General features: G+C 36.4%; 1 protein-coding gene across 1 annotated transcript in view; it reads left to right on the top strand.

Moving 5' to 3' along the window:
* Positions 1 to 18,897, top strand: part of efna3a (ephrin-A3a) — a 121,350-nt gene extending 102,453 nt beyond the window's left edge. Inside the window, 5 exon segments of the mRNA XM_051135976.1 lie at positions 1,603 to 1,807; positions 1,809 to 1,905; positions 8,719 to 8,784; positions 10,468 to 10,539; positions 17,033 to 18,897. Coding sequence (XP_050991933.1) covers positions 1,603 to 1,807; positions 1,809 to 1,905; positions 8,719 to 8,784; positions 10,468 to 10,539; positions 17,033 to 17,151 — 559 coding nt within the window. The 3' untranslated portion in view covers positions 17,152 to 18,897.
* The last annotated feature ends 1,296 nt before the right edge of the window (positions 18,898 to 20,193 follow it).

Genomic DNA, 20,193 nt, shown 5'->3' with positions numbered 1-20,193 from the left:
GTTGACAGTCAATTAATCCACTCTTGACACAGATTTGCTAGTTTAACCAATATTAGGGGAAAGAGAAAGAACGTAACTTCTAGTGTTTCATCCATGTGCTTCTAGTGGTAATATCGTCATACTGTGCAAATTATGCGAAATTGGGACAAACCATTCCTTTTTGAAGGGGGTGGTTGTTGTGGGTAACTTAGTTTACAATGGTTTTTCAGACACAAGTTATATCACAATAAACACTTACTATTTTTGAAGCGCACACCCAAATGTCTTAAAAACCTAATCTAACTGAAGGCAAAACTATGAAATTAATTTATCAGGGCAGTTTTCCACATTTTAGAATCATAATAAAGTCAATCACAGCTTGAAAATAACATAAATGAAGTATTGAAATAATGTAGTAAACAAAATGTTCAACTTTCTTAAATTTGAGCATCTTTGTCTGGACACTCACTCAACCAACCTCATGAGACACATCCTGGGACATTATTTTGGTATGTTTATTAAGCCATTTTCCCCATGGGAGCTATTGCCTGGTACTCACAATGTGACATTTTACTTTTTACTCCCCTTTTGGGGCCATTTGATCCTGGCCGTGTAGATAAAACCTGACCAACACACACACTCACACACCTCAACATCATCATCTTCAGGAGTGTCAAGTGCATCAGCGTCCCAATTCTGTGCCTCTCTGTACCCATCTCATCCTTTGTTTTCCTGCACTCTCATTTCATCTCTCCTCACTCTTTTATCTTCTCCCTTTATCTTTCTCTTTTCCTCTCCTTGCCTGCTCCCTCTCCCTAAATATAGCAGCTTTGAAGCATCCCTCCCCAAAACACACTGCATGACAAAAATCTTTCATTCAGTCTGCGTGTGTGTGAGCGAAGGAGAGAGGGAGAAAGCCCTAATCAAGGATGTGATTGCCATCTGTTGTGTATTGATAAAAGGCTAAGAAAGACACTGATTAAAAAAAGAGCTGTAGGAAAAAGAAAGCAGTACGATGAGTAAAAGAGGAGGAGCGGAGCTGTAAAGAGGACACGTGAATAATGCGCATTTTGGAAAGCAAAAAACACCCTGCGTGTGTAGTAGTAGTACAGAAAGTGTGTAAAAAAAGGAAGTGTGAAGAAAGACACAGAAACCGAGGAGAAAGGGGTTAGAGGAAGAGGAACGGAGAAGGAGTGGGTGACATTTCTGATCCTCGTTTTGTAATTGAATAATAATCTCCTGCGGGACCTGACCTAGAAGCGCACGAGTGTGTGTATTAGCACGTTTTTTTCTGTGCGAGCTTGTGCGAGACAAAGAGAGTCAAATGAGAAGGGCCGGCGTGAAATGAAACACTGCCCCCTGATGTTTAATCGGTGCCTCGCGTGCATTAAGCATGAAAAATGATCTGGTTTAATGTGCTGTGGCAAAGCATTGAAATATAACTGCTTGTCTGTTCAAGCAGGACTTATACGTTTTAAAAAGGTCAATGAGATAAATCTTCAACTTTTCCTCTATTTTCCTACCTGCCCATAAGGAAAGGATGTGACACTGATGCCTTTCGAATCTTATAATAATGTTTTATTTGTTTCTTTTTTCCCCCTCCTTGTTCTCTCTTTCTTTCAGCTTGCGGAGAGAGGGCTACACCGTACAGGTCAGCGTCAATGACTACCTAGACATCTACTGTCCACACTACAACCAGAGCCAGCGGGGGGCGCTAGAGCGCGGCGTGGCCGAGCAGTACGTTCTCTACATGGTCAGTTATCGAGGCTACCGCACCTGCGACCCACAGATGGGCTTTAAACGCTGGGAGTGCAACCGGCCACACGCCCCCCCATGCGCCAATTAAGTTCTCTGAGAAATTCCAGCGTTACAGCGCCTTCTCGCTAGGCTATGAATTCAACGTGGGTCATGAGTACTACTATATATGTGAGTATTTGTTGCTTTCTAACATTATTTTTGTTATTCAGTTTGTTATTTTATCTGTTTAGTATTTAGGTTTCATTCACAGATAGATTGTTTTTGCATACTAGATTATGCAACAAATGATTATTTTGATAATTGATTAATCTAGCGAGTATTAGAACGATTAATCAACTAAACGTCGATTATTTCACTGATTAATCAGTAGACTTTGATTATTCAGCTTTTGCAATTAGTTAAAATATTGAGTTTTACATATTCTAACAAATAAAGAAAGGTCACTTCAGCTTTTGAAGTTGTTATATTATATATAAAACTGTTTATTTAACATTTAAGTAGCTATATGAAAAAAGAACGGAATGACCCATCATTCTGCCTTTTGTAATTTTACATGGATAATGAACAAAATAAAGGTACACAGCCTTCCAAAAGTTTGGAAACGGCCTAGAAAAGTGGGGTTTTGGACAATATTGGCATTAATCCTTTTTAATTTGTGATCATTTTACACTGATAAGGGACAACACAAACTACGAAAACATATTTTATTTCATAAACAGTTTATTCATAGAAAAAACTTAAATTTTTGATTAATCAAAATATCCACCATTAGCAGCTGTTACAGCTCTGCATAATCTGGGTCTAAATTCATTGTATTCTAAACTTAATTGTCAATCAATTGTTGAAGCTATTAAAGTGTGCTGACCCAAAAATCTTTTAAAAACCTGGGCCAAGTTTAAACCAGTAACCAGGCATCACAGCTGGCAAAGGGGCATGTCTGACTTTGACATGTATATATTGCCATTATTATGTAATCAAAATTAAAATTGTTGATGATAAATGATAATGTCATGATAATGTCAAGTTACTTTAATGTCTTTGCACTACAAAATGATAAGGATTTATGCTGATATCGTCCAAAACTACACTTTGCCAGGTGTGTTTCCAACTTTTGGAGGGCAGTTATTTGAGGGCAAACCCAGCGTTATGGATGTGACATTTTGTGTTATGAATGTGAAATGCTTAGAGAATGTATATGTTACCAATATACTGAACCATCTGTTTATATTTTAATAAACCCTAGCTGATAGTCTAAACATCAGAAAAATATCAGTCTGTGCATGAGTTTTCTGTTAAAAAAGGGAAATAATCATTCATTACAGATGTGACAAAGAGAGGACCCCGTTTTTGAGAGACTACATACTTTCTAGGATTTCTGCGAATTAAAATGCACAAACCAGACGCAGTAATACTCCCAAAAAATAGAGAAGCGATGGCTCTTCGCAGAACATATAATTGTTACTTTATTTTAATTTTGATTTGTCTATTTATGAGGATCATGTACTGTTATGGATGTGACAAGCCTGAAAATAACACTTACCAGACTATGGAAAATCTTGCAATTATAAAAAAATAAAATGTTTTAAAAACTTTAGAGACCTTACATGGGTGTTTGAACCACCAAATGTTGACATCTGTGCTATCAGTACAGTAAAAACCTTTGGTGACAGCTTTATTTTTCATGGTAAGGTTGACATTTGCATGGAATTTCCCTTTATTCACAACATAATCTATCTAAACATACCTTATAGGGTTATGATGATCAAAACAGTCCTGATCCAGATCAAGCTTTGATCTCTGCAAACCAAACTATCACTTTAATTAAATATTTTTTTTCCAAATAATAAAAAGATTTTTATCACTCCACATACCGCACTTTATAACAGAAGATCAAGTTGTAATTCTAACTACAACTAACGACACTGACTCTGGTTTTTTGTGTTTAATACTGTAAAGCTGTTTGATTTAAGGCTATCTATTGCATAAAGTACTATATAAATAAACATGACTTGACTGACTTTACTGTAGTACCGAACTGCAGAGCTTGTGCAAACATCCACATTGCTGTAAAATGATGCGTTTCTAACTGCTGCTTTTACACCGCTGTCAGTTTTTGTTCTGTTTATTTTGTTATTGAGAGGAAAGCACACAGCATATATTTACAATGTTAATCCAAATGCTGCTCAAGTTCTTTGAAGTGCTGAGTGTCTCTTACTCTCTTGAATTGCATCCAGGAGGGCCGAATTACAGTCGTGTGCTACAGCACCACACTGGTCAAACCACATTATTGCAGGCTCTTACGTTAAGTCATATGAGATAAAATAAATACTCGACAACAAACATATTTGTCGACAGTCAAAAAATTTTATTGTTTTAAGTAATCGTTTCAGCCCTATCTACAAAGCATGAGTTACAAACCTCAAAAATTGTAAGCTCACTGATGTATTAAGCTTCTATTGATTAAGAAAAGGAATAATATTTTTTAAAAAATGTTTAAAATTATAGACACTTACAAGTCATATCAGTTACCTAATGAAAGCTATTTTATTTTACATGAAGAGGTTGTTATGCAGTGTTATTTAAGTGTCATTGACGTACCATTATCTTTTTTTTTTTTTTTTTGTATTTTAATTTTTGTTGCTTTGACAACTAGCTGAAGTAAGTATATATAAATATAAAATAAGTTAATTAAGTTAAAAATTAAGTTATTTTATTTAAATTTGTACATATTTTTTGATTATAATTATTATTATTATTATTATTATTATTAATACTACTAATAATAATAAGCCCGATGGTATGTTCACATTGCCAGACAATTACAAAAATAGCTAAGTTCTACTTGAAATAATTTAAATAATTGAATTTGTGCAAAAAAAAAAAAAAAAAAAAAAAATAGCAAAAATATTTTGCAAGTACAGCAGCTTTTCCACTGCATTCAAGAGAAGAAAAAATGCACCTTTGGGAGAAATTTGCTCAAAATAGAAATGTAAGTTGTAGCCAGAGGGGAAACCAATTTTATTAAATGTAATAAATCACACTTTGAGGAATTACATTTTTGTTAGCAACACCGCAATACAGCACTGACTGCTGTTCCATACATACATGGAATGATAATTTACAGGACTCACTCCCGCATTTAAATGCGGTTCTCACTCCTGTGTACGTGGCCTCCTGATTAACTCTCGAAAAATACAGGTAGTGTCAGCCGCATTTACAGAAATTCTATGCAGTGTGTATGGAAGTGAACTGAACAACTAGTTGTTAATAACATAATATTTAAACACGGATCAGAAATGTGTCTTCGTCTGTATGTGAGATGCAAGAAAATAACAGTGAAAGAAGTCTTAACCTTAGCACATTTTGACACAGGGTTAGGTCGGGAGCCTGTGGTAAAGGGTCAGTGTTGCCAGATCTTCACAGAAAAAAACAACAACAAACAAGGACAAGCACAAAAAACACTAAAACACCCAAATGCTTTAAAAAAAATAATCTCATATCCACAACAGATCACTTTATTAACACCATAAAGTTCTGAGCTTTATGAGCTAAGACCAAACAACATGCGTAAAAGTGCTTGTTAATATGAGGACATGGCAACACTGCAAGACAGCGTGCTCTAATGCAGCCTCCTGAGCGTCAACAAAACACAGCACGTCTATCAGCGGTAGTTTGGTTAAAACCGAAGGACAAAAAGAGTCTTTAGCCAAAAAATGGCAGATACCAAATGCCTAAATTCTTATTTACTACCGCAAGAAGCCAAAATGTTGTTGTGGTTACAAATGCGGGAGAGACTCCTGTTCCGTACACACATGGAATGATAATTTACGGGACTCACTCCCGCATTTAAATGTGGTTATGACTCCTGAAACTTGCAGTGTGTACATGGCCTCCTCATTAACTCCTGAAAAATACAGGTAGTGACAACCGCACTTACAGAAATTCTATGCAGTGTGTACTGAACTGAACAACTAGTTGTTAATGACATACGGGACTCACTCTCGCATTTAAATGCTGTTGTCACTCCTAATGCTTGCAATGTGTATGTGGCCTCCTTTAGGGTTCATATAAGTTTCAGAACATTTTTTTTGAGTATGGCCCTGTATGATGTCATAAAAGGGTGGAATTCCTTTTATGGGCAAAAGCTCTTTAGCACCGCCCATGACACACTCCCAGGAGCTTGACTGTTTTTAAAGAAAAGCAGTATAGCTGTACCTTTCTTTTATAAATCTGGCCAAACTATAGACTCTCTGTAGATATGAAGGATGGAATACTACTCTATAGGTACTCATGATTAACATGAGATTGGCAGAAGCTGTACTGTATGTGTTATGTCCCCTTTAATTTCCATTCACAAGTTTATATGCAAAATGTTTTGGATGGAAAGCTGGTGGCATGCTACCACATGCTACCAATACTTCAGACGTGCTCCTCGGTTCGTAAAAACAAGCTAACAATGCAAGTATCTGGGGCAAACGTTGCACAATTACAAATGGATTTCTGTCAACAAACTCAGGTCCAAGTCCAAATTATTTCTGCGGTTATTGACAGCATGCCACAGATGCTGTCCATAGAGCTTAACTTGTATTTAACATAATAATCCTTGAAAGTGTTCTTTAGCTGGCAAGTTCCAGGTTGCAGAAAGCTTACTTTATCTAAACTCCACTGACAGAAAAGGTTATTACACAGGGAAAGCATACTGGTGAGCAGATGGAGGTTTAGTGCTTTGTTCAAGGGGACATTGTTAGCAGAAGTGCCTTGGCAGGATCCTCCCTTTCATGATGTGGCGATTGTAGAGCTGAGCCAATCACGGACCTTCCTGTCCAGGAGTTTTTTGAGTCGGGAATAAAAGGAGTAAGAACTTTCTGAGTGAGCACCATTATGTGCAGGGCTGCAGATAAGTCATACAGATGTGGTTAACACAAAAGAAACCTTTGAAGAAAACAATTTGCGACCCCTGTGATCTTCTTTAAAAAGCTTTATTGTTATAAAGCGGCAGTTTGAAGCAAGGCGGCGAGTTATTTCAAACACAACCGTGTTTCATTCATTTTACCAAATCACAACTGAGAGAATAAAAGAAAGCTCAAGCACAAATGCCTCTGTCCCAGCAGTCCGTTTGCTCTCAAAACTGCCTTGTTGGTGAAAAAGAAATGGGTTTGTCATCCAGAGGAGCTTGTTATCGGAATACGGACGTTACGGGCTGCCGCCGATCATCAGTCTTTCTGACATTTGGGTCAATCGCTACCAATTAGAGCGCGCCCGTTTTGATTGAAAACTTTTTTAATGCAGACCATAAACTGAGTGTTAATAGAGCATTGCTAATGATGATTTTCTGATGCATGTCCCGCCTAATGCTAATAGTCGTCTTCATTAGTGCGGTCTGTAGGCAGGTTATTAGCGATGGTATGACAACTATTTGGTATTGAAAAATGGTATCGCGAGCAAACATTTCTATGATAACGTGGCCCATATGTTTATCAACCTGAAAACAAGAAACGTTATCTTCGTCTGAGCTCAGGGGAGTTCGTTTGGGGCCAATTCATCAATCACAGATGGTATCTGCAGCTTGTGGAAATGGATAATTTAATAAATGTACACCATATCTGTTTTGATCAATGTTATTTATTTAGTGTTTGTTTTATCTCAGCAGAAGGAGCTTTGCCTTGGATACTTTAAAGAGGCTATATTGTTTGCTTTGCTATTTTGAAATAAAGCGTGGAGATACTTTAAACCAGGTTTCTACTCATTTCATGTGCAAAGTTAGTTATTCTGCGCTCCTTTACGCAACCAGTCAAAAGTTTTTGAACAGTAGGAATTTTTAGGTTTTTAAAGAAGTCTCTTCTGTTCACCAAGCCTGCATTTATTTGATCCAAAGTATATTTGGATCAAATAATATTTCTACTATTTAAAATAACTGTTTTCTATTCATTTATTCATGTGATCAAAGCTGAATTTTAAGCATCATTACTTCAGTCTTCAGTGTCATATGATCCTTTAGAAATCATTCTAATATGCTGATTTGCTGTTCAAGAAACATTTTGTATTATTATTATCAATATTTAAAACAGTTGAGTACCTTTTTAGGATGAATAGAAAGATCCAAAGATAAGCATAACAAGAAAATAACAATATTTTGTAACATTATACACTATACCATTCAAAAGCTTGGGGTCAATAAATGTAAAATTGATTTAAATTGATCAAAGAATTCCAAAGGATTTCTATTTCAGAAAATAGAAATAATAATTTCTATATAATTATAATAATAATTTATTCTAAATAATAATAATAATAATAATAATAATAATAAATGTTTTTTGAGCAGCAAATCATAATATTTGAATTATTTCTGAAAGATCATGTGACTGGAGTAATAATACAAAAAATTCAGCTTTGAAATCACAGGAATAAATTACATTTTCAAATATATTCAAATAGAAAACAGTTATTTTAAATATTATTTTTAAAAAAAATATTTCAAAATTTGACTTTTTTTGCTGTACTTTGAATCAAATAAACATTAAAAATTACTGTTCAAAAACTTTTGACTGGAACTGTAAATTTAGAAGACTTAAAGGTACAATAGCAAAAACAAATTGTTTCAGTTTAATGGTCAGAGTAGGGACAGAAATTATCATAAAACATGAATTCAGGGCTGTTTTTGGTGCAAAAAACCTGGACTAACGTTATGAGTATGTATACATAATGGCAGTATGAATAAATATTGTTCCAAACCATTTCTATCAGCCATTGACTTCCATAGTAAGGAACAAATACAATGGAAGTAAATGGCTACCAGCAACTGTTTGGTTAACAACTTCTTCAAAATATCTTCTTTTGGGTTCAACAGAGGAAAGAAACTTGTACAGATTGGAAGAACTTGAGGTAGTAGGTAGCAAGATTCTAAAAGTGATATCAGTGCATGTCATTGTCCAGAAGGTGGCAGTAGGTTAATGTTTGTGCTGTCTTGTGTTGCTGCAGCTACACCAATCCATCACCACGGACACAGCTGTTTAAGACTGCGGGTGTTTGTCTGCTGTTCTACAGGTGAGCGTTATCACACAGAGACACAGAAACAAAAATCATGCAAACCGCAATAGAAGTTCATGATGATGGGTTTAATGTGTGTTTGTGTGTGAGAAAATTATTTTCAGAACTTAATGCTTGAACACGTTTTGTGGCCTCTTTGATCAGAGCCATGTGTGGAGAGGTTTTCTCATCCGCTGCTCTCTCTTTCAGTTTCTCTTGTCACTCTTTGCTGTCTCTTTTTTTGATAGCATAACTCATGCAGCTCTTGAACACAAGTTTATTTACATGAATCACTGATATTTCTCAGTTTATATTTGTAAATGTCTTGTGTTTACATGCTGTACATAATTACCATGTGATGTTTGAATGAGTGTTGTGTATAAATAAGGGATTTTTGCCGTGGAAATCCTGGTTCAGTTTTGCCAAGCACAAATGCCTTTTGTTCCTCAGTTTTTTTGCACTCTTCTCCTTGATTTGTTATGACTTTTGGCAGTCTATAGAACTCCAAATGTTTTTCCTGGTCTGACTGATTGATGAAGCTCAAAATGTGACAGTTTTTTATATTTTCAGCAGCAATAATCATCAAAATATGCAAGTTCTGTTCGGTTCAGCGGCATTGTTTATGTTCAGTGCCGCCAATATGGCCGACTGATGACGCGGCGTGAAAACCCTATATGAGTTTGACAAATATTCATAAATGTGTTCATTTATTTATTTAGAATAGTATGAAATAATCTGCTAAGACATGCTATTGTTTGTAATGCAAAATGCATCTAATTTATTATCTTAATACAGCGTTAACACATCACTTGTTCGAGCTTCTGTAATTTACAGTGATTTTATTGTTGTTGTTTTATTTAATACAGGGACATTTATTTATTTATTTTAAAAAGAATTGTTCACACAAAAGTGAAAATTTGCTAAAATGTACTCACCCTGAGGTCATCCATGTTTCTTCATCGGAACAGATTTGGAGAAATTTGGTATTACATTACTTTCTCACCAATGGATCCACTGCAGTGAATGGGTGCCGTCAGAATGAGAGTCCATAAAGTTGATAAAAACATCACAATAATCCACAAGTAATCCACACAACTCACAATTAATGTCTTGCGACTGCTTGTTTGCAAAAAACAAACCCATCAGCTTTTTAACATAAAACAGTTGCCTCTCGCTGTAACACTTCTTTTAGTAAAAGTCCATCCCCTGTTGTTCTTTCACATCAAAACCCACATTTATTTCAAATTTATTTTGGACTGTTTTTCTCATGTAAACCATGCTTGATCTGTACATATTTCTCTCCTGATTCAGATAAGTTGGCTTTTACTGGAGAAAGCAATATTATGGATAGAGGACTCATCATTTAAAAATGTTTTAATGATGAATTTGTTTATTACAAACAGTTTTTCATTTCCCAAGGTTAATTCATGGACTGGAGTCATGTGGATTACTTGTGGGTTATTGTGATGATTTTATCAGTTGTTTGGACTGTCATTTTTGATGGCACCCATTCACTTCAAAGGATCCATTGCTAAGCAAGTGATGTAATGCTAAATTTCTTCAAATCTGTACATCTTGGGTGGCCTGAGGTTGGGTTAATGTTCCACAAATTTTCATTTCTGGGTGAAAAATACCATAAAAGTGTCCAAATAGTCTTTGGGGCCACTGTATACACTCAATCATGTGTTTTCTTTGCTACAGTCTCTAATGCAGATGACGACTCAAACCAGAGTCCACCTGACTACACTGTCAGACCCAAACTGCATGACATCGGTGAGTGAACACACACATAAACAAGCCTGCACACACACTGGCTTTATAGAAGTATGTAAGTATGTTCATTTGCTCTCAGAAAAATGTCTGTTTCCCATTTTAATCTGCCTTGTGAGTATTTGAAATTTCTCATAAAAGCCAGGATGACCATTAAGCCAGATACCATCCTGTGACCAGGGGATGATTAATAACAAACAAATGAAAGCATTTATTCATTCTCTCTGTTTTTGCTTTGTCATGCACACTCAAATATTTTTATTCTGAGAAATCGAGCTGTAAATGTTCAGTGAGGCTCATTATAAATGCATTAGAAATGTAGATCCAGTAAATACCCAGAAACCCAAGTTCACATCAGGATCACAGGACAGGTCATCCAGACACACTGCAGGATGCGCAGCTTGGCTCAACGCCCACATGCCCTTGCTAAAACACATAACAAAACAAATAGCTGGCACTTTATACTGCCCTAGGCATCCAAAAGCTCTCTAGCAGTAGGTCTGTCTGTATGTGTATGTTTGTGTGTGTGTGTGTGTGTGTGTGTGTGTAATGCACAGGCCATTAAAATGGAAACTGATTCTTGTATCCATTTATGACACACATACACCACATGAACAAATGATCCTCTGTTTGTACGCCTCCTACTTCTAAAGCTGTCAACATCTTGTTAGCTTTCCCAAACTGTATTTAATAAAAAACATTGCTGACAGGTCAACTGCCCTATTATAAAAGAAAAAATCCATGTGTAGCAGTCTTGAAAAGTATGTTTTACTTTGATTTCTGTCAACAACTCCGTAATACAATAATTTGTGCTGACGCTGCATTATAACATTCATTCTGCTTAAGTCTGTGCATAGCACACATTACATAGCGCGTTCCAGTCGGGGATTATCCTCAATGAAACAGATATGATAAGACAGGGTTACGGATGTCAAAAAAGCAATGGATAATCACTATTCTGAAAAGACTTCCAAAGTCTAACACAGCTTTAGAGACCCAGGAGACCTCGTGTTTCTTATTTCAGCTTGCCAAGTCACAGGGAAGGAAATTATGTGCTAGTTTCAGCCAAAAGGGTGAAACAGCAGAAAGCTAAAGCAATTTTTGTCTTTTTTCCTTTTTATTTGGCTAAGAGGCTACTGTAGACATATGTAGAATTGATAGGCAAGTGGTTGGGTGAGCATACAGCCCCTTTTTCCTGGACAAATCCTGGTCGGGATTTCTAAATGTACTATACAGCACATGCCCCATTGATTTTCCATATTGTTGTTCAGTCATGGAAATTGAAATGCATTTCAGTAGCCAGTTTTCCTCATTTTTGTGCAGATCTTGAGATACTGCATGCATAACATTCATACGCTTTTAAAATATAAACAAAAAATCCTGTTTTTACAAAATAAAACTGGTAGCTTTTTTAGATACTGTAAACATTTTTAAAGAAAGTTTAAACCAGTAAATCTGCAAAATTAGCATAACCACACTGCTACTAAACTTTTTTTCTATGCTTTAACACATACTGACAACCACCACATTAACAGAGGTGTAAAGAGAAAGCCATATGATGAATCTGTTAGATCTATTCCAGTTTTTCACCAAGGGCTTTTGCACTGCGTATTTCTAGGAAGTCAGTTCTAGGAACTAGCCAGCATGGTGGTTCCTAGAGAACCAATGTCCCCCTTGGGCCATTTTCCTGGTTGCATTCGCACCAGCAGCAGGAACTCTGAAGAGGCCATTTACAAATCCATTTACTCCATTTACTGTCAAAAGCCGGTAAATGGAGGATGCTGTGATCAGAGCTCTTTTTGTTGTGGGTTTCATGATAACTGAGGTGGAATGCAAATACACAATTTACGCAATTGTAAGAACAAAAAGTTGGGCTAAGAGACGAAATCTACTATTACAACTTGTAGCGTCCCATTTAAACAAGACTGAGAAAAGACCACAACACTTTAGACAACAGGTAATGCTGCTATCGCTGTTTTGCATGTTTGTGGAGTAAATATGTTTACATGGCTTTTTAAAAGGCATGGTTTCTGTAAAAAAAAATGCAGGTGTTTCGTATTCATTTAGCCAATCAGAATACAGTTACATCACAGGTAGTTCTTTTAGAACTGTTTTACAGCCTACTCTGAAATAGGGGCTAATTTAGTTCCCCCAAACGGAATTCCTAGAATTAAAACTGTTACTAGTTCCTGTGGTGCGAACCCGCCAAAAAGTGCAAACTTCCACCAGTAGTTCTAGGAACTATGAAAAGGTTCCTCAGGTGTGAACCCCTACTGTATCTATTAAGGGAACCTAATGTTGACTAATTAACAGATTTTTTCCATAGCATTTTTACCATCTTATGCCCTATTTGGCTGGTAATTGTTTCTTATGATGACGTAAGTTATTTTCACCATTTACTGGGGGAATTCAGTGATTTTATTGCCATACGAATCCAGAATGTCAGTGCTTATCCGAATGTAAATAACCACAAACCAGTCATAAAGGTCATTTTTTTAAAACTGGGATTTATACATCATCTGAAATCAACTGAATAAATAAGCTTTCCATTGATGTATGGTTTGTTAGGATAGGGCAATATTGGGCTGAAATACAACTATTTGAAAATCTGGAATCTGAAGGTGCAAAAAAAAAGAAAGAAAAGAAAGTCCCCTTTAAAGTTGTCCAAATGAAGTTCTTAGCAATGCATATTACTAATCAAAAATTAAGTTTTGATATACTTACGGTAGGACATTTACAAAATATCTTCATGGAACACGATCTTTACTTAATATCCTAATGAGTTTTGGCATAAAAGAAAAATATGATAATTTTGACCCATACAATGTATTGTTGGCTATTGCTACAAATATACCTGTGTCACTTAAGACTGGTTTTGTGGTCCAGGGTCACTTATGTCAGCGCTAATAGCCATATGGTTGGTGCGCCAACATATAGCACAACTATGCTCATGGCGACCCAAGTTCAATTCCCATCTTGAGGTCCTTTGCCGATGCCACTTCCCTCTCTCCACCCAGTGCTTTCTTGTCAGCTCTCTACTGTTCTATACCAGTATAAGGCCATCATTTTTTACAGTGCATCTTGGATTCACACCTAGAATATTTTTTGTTTACTTTTGCACTTTTAACAATTCTGGTACAGTGTTGGGTCAGCACTTGTTGTCCCACGTTAAATCCGTGTCCTTAAGCAAAACTAGTTGAGAACCACTAGGGTACAAGACTATATTTGTTTGACAGGAATGTTGTTCCAGGCCCAACAAAAGATGTTGATCCAGGAACACGTCCTACTTTGTCACACAGAGAACAGAACCAGTCCATTTGGATTTTTACCTGTGAACATAAGCAATAACAAATTGCAGACATTTCCATGATGTGTTGACACGGCTCCGCTGATACGTCCGTTGAGCTGTGTGTCTATGTTCACTCACGTCTGCTATCACAGCAACGTGTTTAACCTCTAACTGCCCGAGCGTCCTTTATCAACATTCAGCGTGGCTGCTGCAGATAAGAAATGTCACATTTTCTTTGTTTATTTCTGTCTGATATCCTTTCCAGTCTTCTCTGCACAATTATATCTCCTGGTTTGCTAGATAAGATTTCTCTCTCGCTATCTTGCCTCCGCTTTGCCGCCTTTATTTCTTCTTTTCTCTGTCTCTCTCTTTCTAAGTGATTATTCTCATCATCAATAACCATTGTAGAATGTTATAGAGCTTTGGGGCCAGTAATAATACAGAAAATGAATGGATGAGTTTTATCTTCCTTATATTCGCAGAAGGCTGTAGGGAAACCATTACAGTTGCTGTAGGTAATGACATTACTCAAAGAGGAATCATTATTTCCCCTGCTCCCTTTTGTCGTTTGCTGATGTTTAGTAGGTGATAATTTAACGTCTTTGTCAACGTCTAACTTTGAGGTCTAACTTTGGTTGCAATGGCTTTTTTCAATAATTTCCAAACCTTCTCTTCTCTTCTCCCTGCTCAAGATCAGCCTGACAGGATGGAAATGGAAATAAAGAGCTAAAGTTAGCCATTGCTCAGCGAGAGATTGACAGTTAAAGTATTAGTTCACTTCCCGAACAAAAATTTCCAGATAATTTACTCACCCCCATGTCGTCTAAGATTTCTTTTTCTTCAGTCTAAAAGAAATCAAGGGTTTTAAGGAAACATTCCAGGATTTTTCTCCATATAGTGGACTTCAATGGTGGCCAATGGTTTAAAGGTCCAAATTGCAGTTTCAATACAGCTTTGAAGGGCTCTACACAATCACAGCCAAGTAATAAGGGTCTTATCTAGTGAAACTATCTGTCATTTTCTAAAAAAAAGTAAAATTTATATACTTTTTATCCACAAATGCATCCTTGACTTCACGCATTACATAATAATGTTGGAAAGATCACACATTGTTAGTTCTTCATCTGTGCACTTTGGTTCAGAAAGGTAGGGTAGGGTGAAAAACATCTCATTTTCTCCTCCAACTTCAAAATTGTCTGACATCATTGTTTTGCCTTTATGTAAAGGGTGTTTGACTTTCTTTGGATGTTCGCATTGTAAACACTGGGTTGGTTCTTCCACCTATGATTAACCGCTCACATGTGACACGCTCATATCGCTAGGCGCCATTCACACAGAACGTACTTTTGTGTTGACAAAGATGTGACACGGGCAGTGGAATAGGATAAACATGCAAGAAGATGAGAGTGAACTTCTTTTAACTTGAGCACCGCATTTTTATAATGACACTGCAAGAGATGCGAGTACAACAAACATGTCCATGTTTACATAGAAAAAACTATGGAAAAGCAGTGCAGTCAAATAGAAAACCTTGTTTGCATCATGGTAACAGGCTGAAAGCTGCTGTTTATTGTTTTTACAGAACATTTATAGTATATAAGAATAGTCTATTAGTGTTATGAATTTGAATTACCTTGACTTTCGAGATTTTTTTAAAGCATTGTCCTCGTTTTATTTCTTAACATATATTATATATAAGACAAGTTTGTACAAGATGTAGTTGTAGTTGACAAATGATTTGTACATTTACATCATGTTGACAACTTCATGAGTGGTGCACTTGGAATAGAATTTTCTTTAACTAGACGGTTAATAAAGAAAATTTACTTGAATCATGTTGTATTTACATTTTAAGTTGGCTAGTTAAAAATCATTTTAAAAATCGAGAATCGGTCAAACGTTCTGAAAAAATCGAGATGGAAATTTTTTGCCATGTCGCCCAGCCCTACTTTCACCTACATCACACGTGACCTTTCCAGCATGATTATGTAATGCGTGAGGTTGAGCTAGTGCAAGACGAGAATTTGTGTGTTTTTTGTTTTGTTTTTTTGTAATATAATTTATTCCTGTGACGGTACTCAGATACTCCAGTCTTCAGTTTTACATTATCCTTCAGAAATCATTTTAAAGGAGAAGTTCACTTTCAAAACAAAAATTTACAGATAATTTACTCACTCCCCATGTCATCCAAGATGTTCATGTCTTTCTTTCGAAGTTCAATCGATAAGAAATTACGTTTCTTGAGGAAAACATTCCAGAATGTTTCTCCATATAGTGGACTTCAATGGTGCCCCCAAGTTTGAACTTCCAAAATGCAGTTTAAATGCAGCTTCAAATGGCTCTAAACGATCCCAGCTGAGGAAGAAGGGTCTTTTCTAGCGAAACGATCAGTCGTTTTTTTAAAAAACAAATTGACAATTTTTATACTTTTTAACCTCAAATGCTCTGTATGTCAGAAAAATTCTTCTTCATCATCAAAATCATCCTACATAGCTGGTTTACCATTTTTTTGTAAAGGGTGTTTGATCTTCTTTGCATGTTCACTTTGTAAACACAGGGTCAGTATTTCTGCAGCGATGTAGGATGATTTTAAAGTTGGGCAAGAAAAGATTGGAGTTTTTTTTGACATACCCTAACTGTCTTGACCATATTGAACCAGAAAAAAGTTCATGCAGACTTAGACAAGATGAGCGTTTGAGATTAAAAAGTATATAAATTGTCAATTTGTTTCAAAAATGACAGATCGTTTAGCTAGATAAAAAAACATAATTTCTTATCGACTGAAGAAAGAAAGACACAAACATCTTGGATGACAAGGGGGTGAGTAAATCATCTGTAAATGTTTGTTCTGAAAGTGAACTTCTTCAATATGCTGATTTGCTGCTTAAGAAACATTTATTATTATCAGTGCTTCATATTTTGGTGAAAATCATGAAACTTTAATTCTGGATTCATTAAATATAAAGTTTTTTAAACAAAAGACTCTTTTGTAACATTGTAAATGTTTTTATTGTCACTTTGCATCATTTTAATGTATCCTTGCTGAATAAAAGTATTAACCTCTATAAAAAATGTATATGTTTTAAAATATTTTACTCTTAGTTGACTTATATAGTTTTTATAGACTTTTTATCAGTATAAAAAGGTCTTAAGATGCTTATTAACTTCTTTCTTTCTTTCTTTGATCTCTGTGTCTCTCTCTCTCAGACGAGTTTAACCCTGAGATCCCTAAACTGGAGAAGAGCGTCAGCGGCAGCAGTCCGTCTGGAGACCGACTGTTAATCACTGTGGCGACGCTTCTCCTCGCTGCTCTCCTTGTGTCCTAGCAACCGTCTCCTTCTCTCTCTCTGACATTTCTGAGCCAGCAGTCCCGAGCACTCCAAAAAAAAAGATCGCCTTTCGTTCAACCTGTGCGGGAGATTATCCAATCAGAACAGATTAACCACTAGTCGAGCCCTAAACGTGGGAGCTAATTGTAGATCTACCGCACCCAAATAGTGGCCTTTGTCTCCACAATTTTGGACCTTACGAATAAGGACAACATGCATTGATTTCAGAATTTGCCTTCGTGATGGAACGTCCACTCTTCTCAAACATAATCGCGGAGAATTAAAAAAAATAAAACTAATCCGGATAGACAGTGAGGTCTCTACCTCTAGCTACGTCTGTTCTCATCTTCAATGAACATATCCAGACTGCTCTTGAGGTGGACATTTTGAGATTGACATGAGCTCAAATGGATACGACAAGCACTATAGTGGTCAGCGCTTTGACCTTTGATCTCAGCTGAGGGACTCGAAGAGTATTGGAGACCTTTGATCCTGTCTTAACATTCTGTCACAACCCATACCTATGTGACTGCAATATGTGTCAGTCATTGATAGTGCTGCAGCAGAAATCAATAAAACTCATTTGCCAGTCACTAAGTTCAGGTGTTAGGCTTATGAATCGATCACAGAAAGGCCCGGCTGCTGTTTCTGCTAGTTGACGGGCTGGAGTCTCGTCTGTGAGCTGTAATGGGAACGCTTTCCATCTAGTTTCCTAGTTCCAGTGCTGAACTTGGAAACTAGAGGCACATTATCGGTCAGAGACCATCACTTTTGTACATTGTGTGACCGAAAAAGTTTGGTCATCAAGCAGCGCACATACTGAAAGAGAATCGAATGAGTGGTAGATGTATAGATAGGCTTTTATTTGCTATAGTGTGTACGTGTCATCAAGGGAAGGTACTGGATTGGTCAGTGCCACTGATTAGCATAGTGGCCATTTTTGTAAGAGCGGACAAGTCGTAAACTGCAATTCGCTGTTTTATATCGAAGAATTGCGATGCAGAATTAGTTTTTACCGTACAATACATATTTAACTGCTCTTTGAGTATGTTACTTTATATACTTAATTTATTGAGTTATTTATTGATCATTTGATCCTTTTTTGAAACTTTGTGAGTTTTCGTCTGGTTTCTTGAGGGATCTTTCCTCGTCTTTGCTAATGCCAAATTATTTTGTTTGTTTTTGTTCATTTCATGGCCTTTATTTCTGTTCATGTGCCAGCAGCTCATAATTACAGAAAAAATCAAATGCATCTCATCTATTGCTCTCAGTTGAAATAGGTGCATTATCTTCATATAGGACAGTATGAGATTGTTGTAGTCTATATTGGTGGGCAGGGCTGGGGGGCTTTTGGGGAGGGGTTTATTGAATGGGCGGAGCTTCAGTGCAGTAATGGTAATGGAATGAATACGCATTCCTCAGACCGCTGCAGACAATGTCAAGAGTGAATGTCTATGTAAATGTGTCTGCGTATGTGTCTTATGAGTGTGCACTTTACAGGGGATCGTATGAAAGCGTGCGCGTTTTGGCATTTTCATATGCATTTAGATACACATTTGTAGGTTTTAAATACTCAAGCTTGCGTGAGAGTTTCGGCTGGTGAGAATGGAGCGGACGAGAACGAAAGCAGTTATCATTGTTGGAAACAACAGTACCAATCGTGTTTACCTTAGAATGATTACAAACATGTAAACGAATCATGAATGACAATTACCAGAATGAAACTTAATAAACCATTCTTATTTTAACAGCCTTACTGTTGTTCTTATTGTCTGCAGGTTGCATTCAGAACATTTCTGAATGGCAATCAGCATGGCATGAATGTTTCGTGTAAATGAGTATGCACTGACTCATCCAAATATTTTGTTTGTGCTTTTAGAGTTTTGTTTCAGTACTATTTATAACCACTCCTTTTTTCCAAGGTAAGCTGGTTGTAAATTCACATTTGCTTCCCTGAATTGAAGCTGGGCTGAAAATATGTAATGCACAGTAATACCTCTCAATAAAATTTCAATTTGTTAATATTAGTTAACTACATTAAGGGATAGTTCACCCAAAAATTAAAATTACCCCATGATTTACTCACCCTCAAGCCATCCTAGGTGTATACAGTATGACTTTCTTCTTTCAGATGAATACAGTCGGAGTTATATTAAAAATATCCTGGCTCTTCCAACATTTACAATGGCTCTTGAGATTTTGAAGTCCAATAAAGTGCATCCATCCGTCATCAAGTAGTCCACACAGCTCCGGATGTTAATAAAGGCCTTCTGAAGCAAATCGATGCATTTGTGTAAGAAAAATATGTTTTTTTGTTCGGTGATAGTTGTTTGTGAGTCCCTTGTTTGTCTTGAACATTTAAACTGCCCACTGTTCTTCAGAAAAATCCTTCAGGTCACACCTATTATTTGGTTTTCCAGCATTTTTGTGTATTTGAGCCCTTTCCAACTATGACTGTATGATTTTGAGATCCATCTTTTAGATGAAAAGATGGATTTTGAGATCCATCTTTTCATCTAAATTTTACTTATTTTGTCTTCTGGGAAACATGTAAGTATCTTTTTTAGCCTCTGAAGGGCAGTACTAAATGAAAAAAATATGATATTTAGACAAAATAAGAAAAATGTACACATCTCCATTCTGTTCAAAAGTTTTCACCCCCAGCTTTTAGTGCATTGCGTTTCCTTCTGAAGCATCAGTGAGCATTTGAACCTTCTGTAATAGTTGCATATGTGTCCCTCAGTTGTCCTCGGTGTGAAAAGATGGATCTTAAAATTATACAGTCATTGTTGGAAAGGGTTCAAAATACACAAAAATGCTGAAAAACTAAAGAATTTGTGGGACCTGAAGGATTTTTCTGAAGAACAGTGGCCAGTTCAACTGTTCAAGACAAACAAGGGACACATTAACAACTATCACCAAACAAAAAAACAGCTGTTGATCATTCAGGTAGCAACACAGTATTAGGAATCAAATGTATGTAAACTTTTGAACAGGTTCATTTTTATAAATTGATCTGTTGTTTTCTCTTGTGGACTA

Source organism: Labeo rohita, chromosome 19 (genome assembly GCF_022985175.1).
Source record: "Labeo rohita strain BAU-BD-2019 chromosome 19, IGBB_LRoh.1.0, whole genome shotgun sequence".
NCBI lineage: Eukaryota > Metazoa > Chordata > Actinopteri > Cypriniformes > Cyprinidae > Labeo > Labeo rohita.
This window is presented reverse-complemented; position numbering and strand designations above follow the sequence as displayed.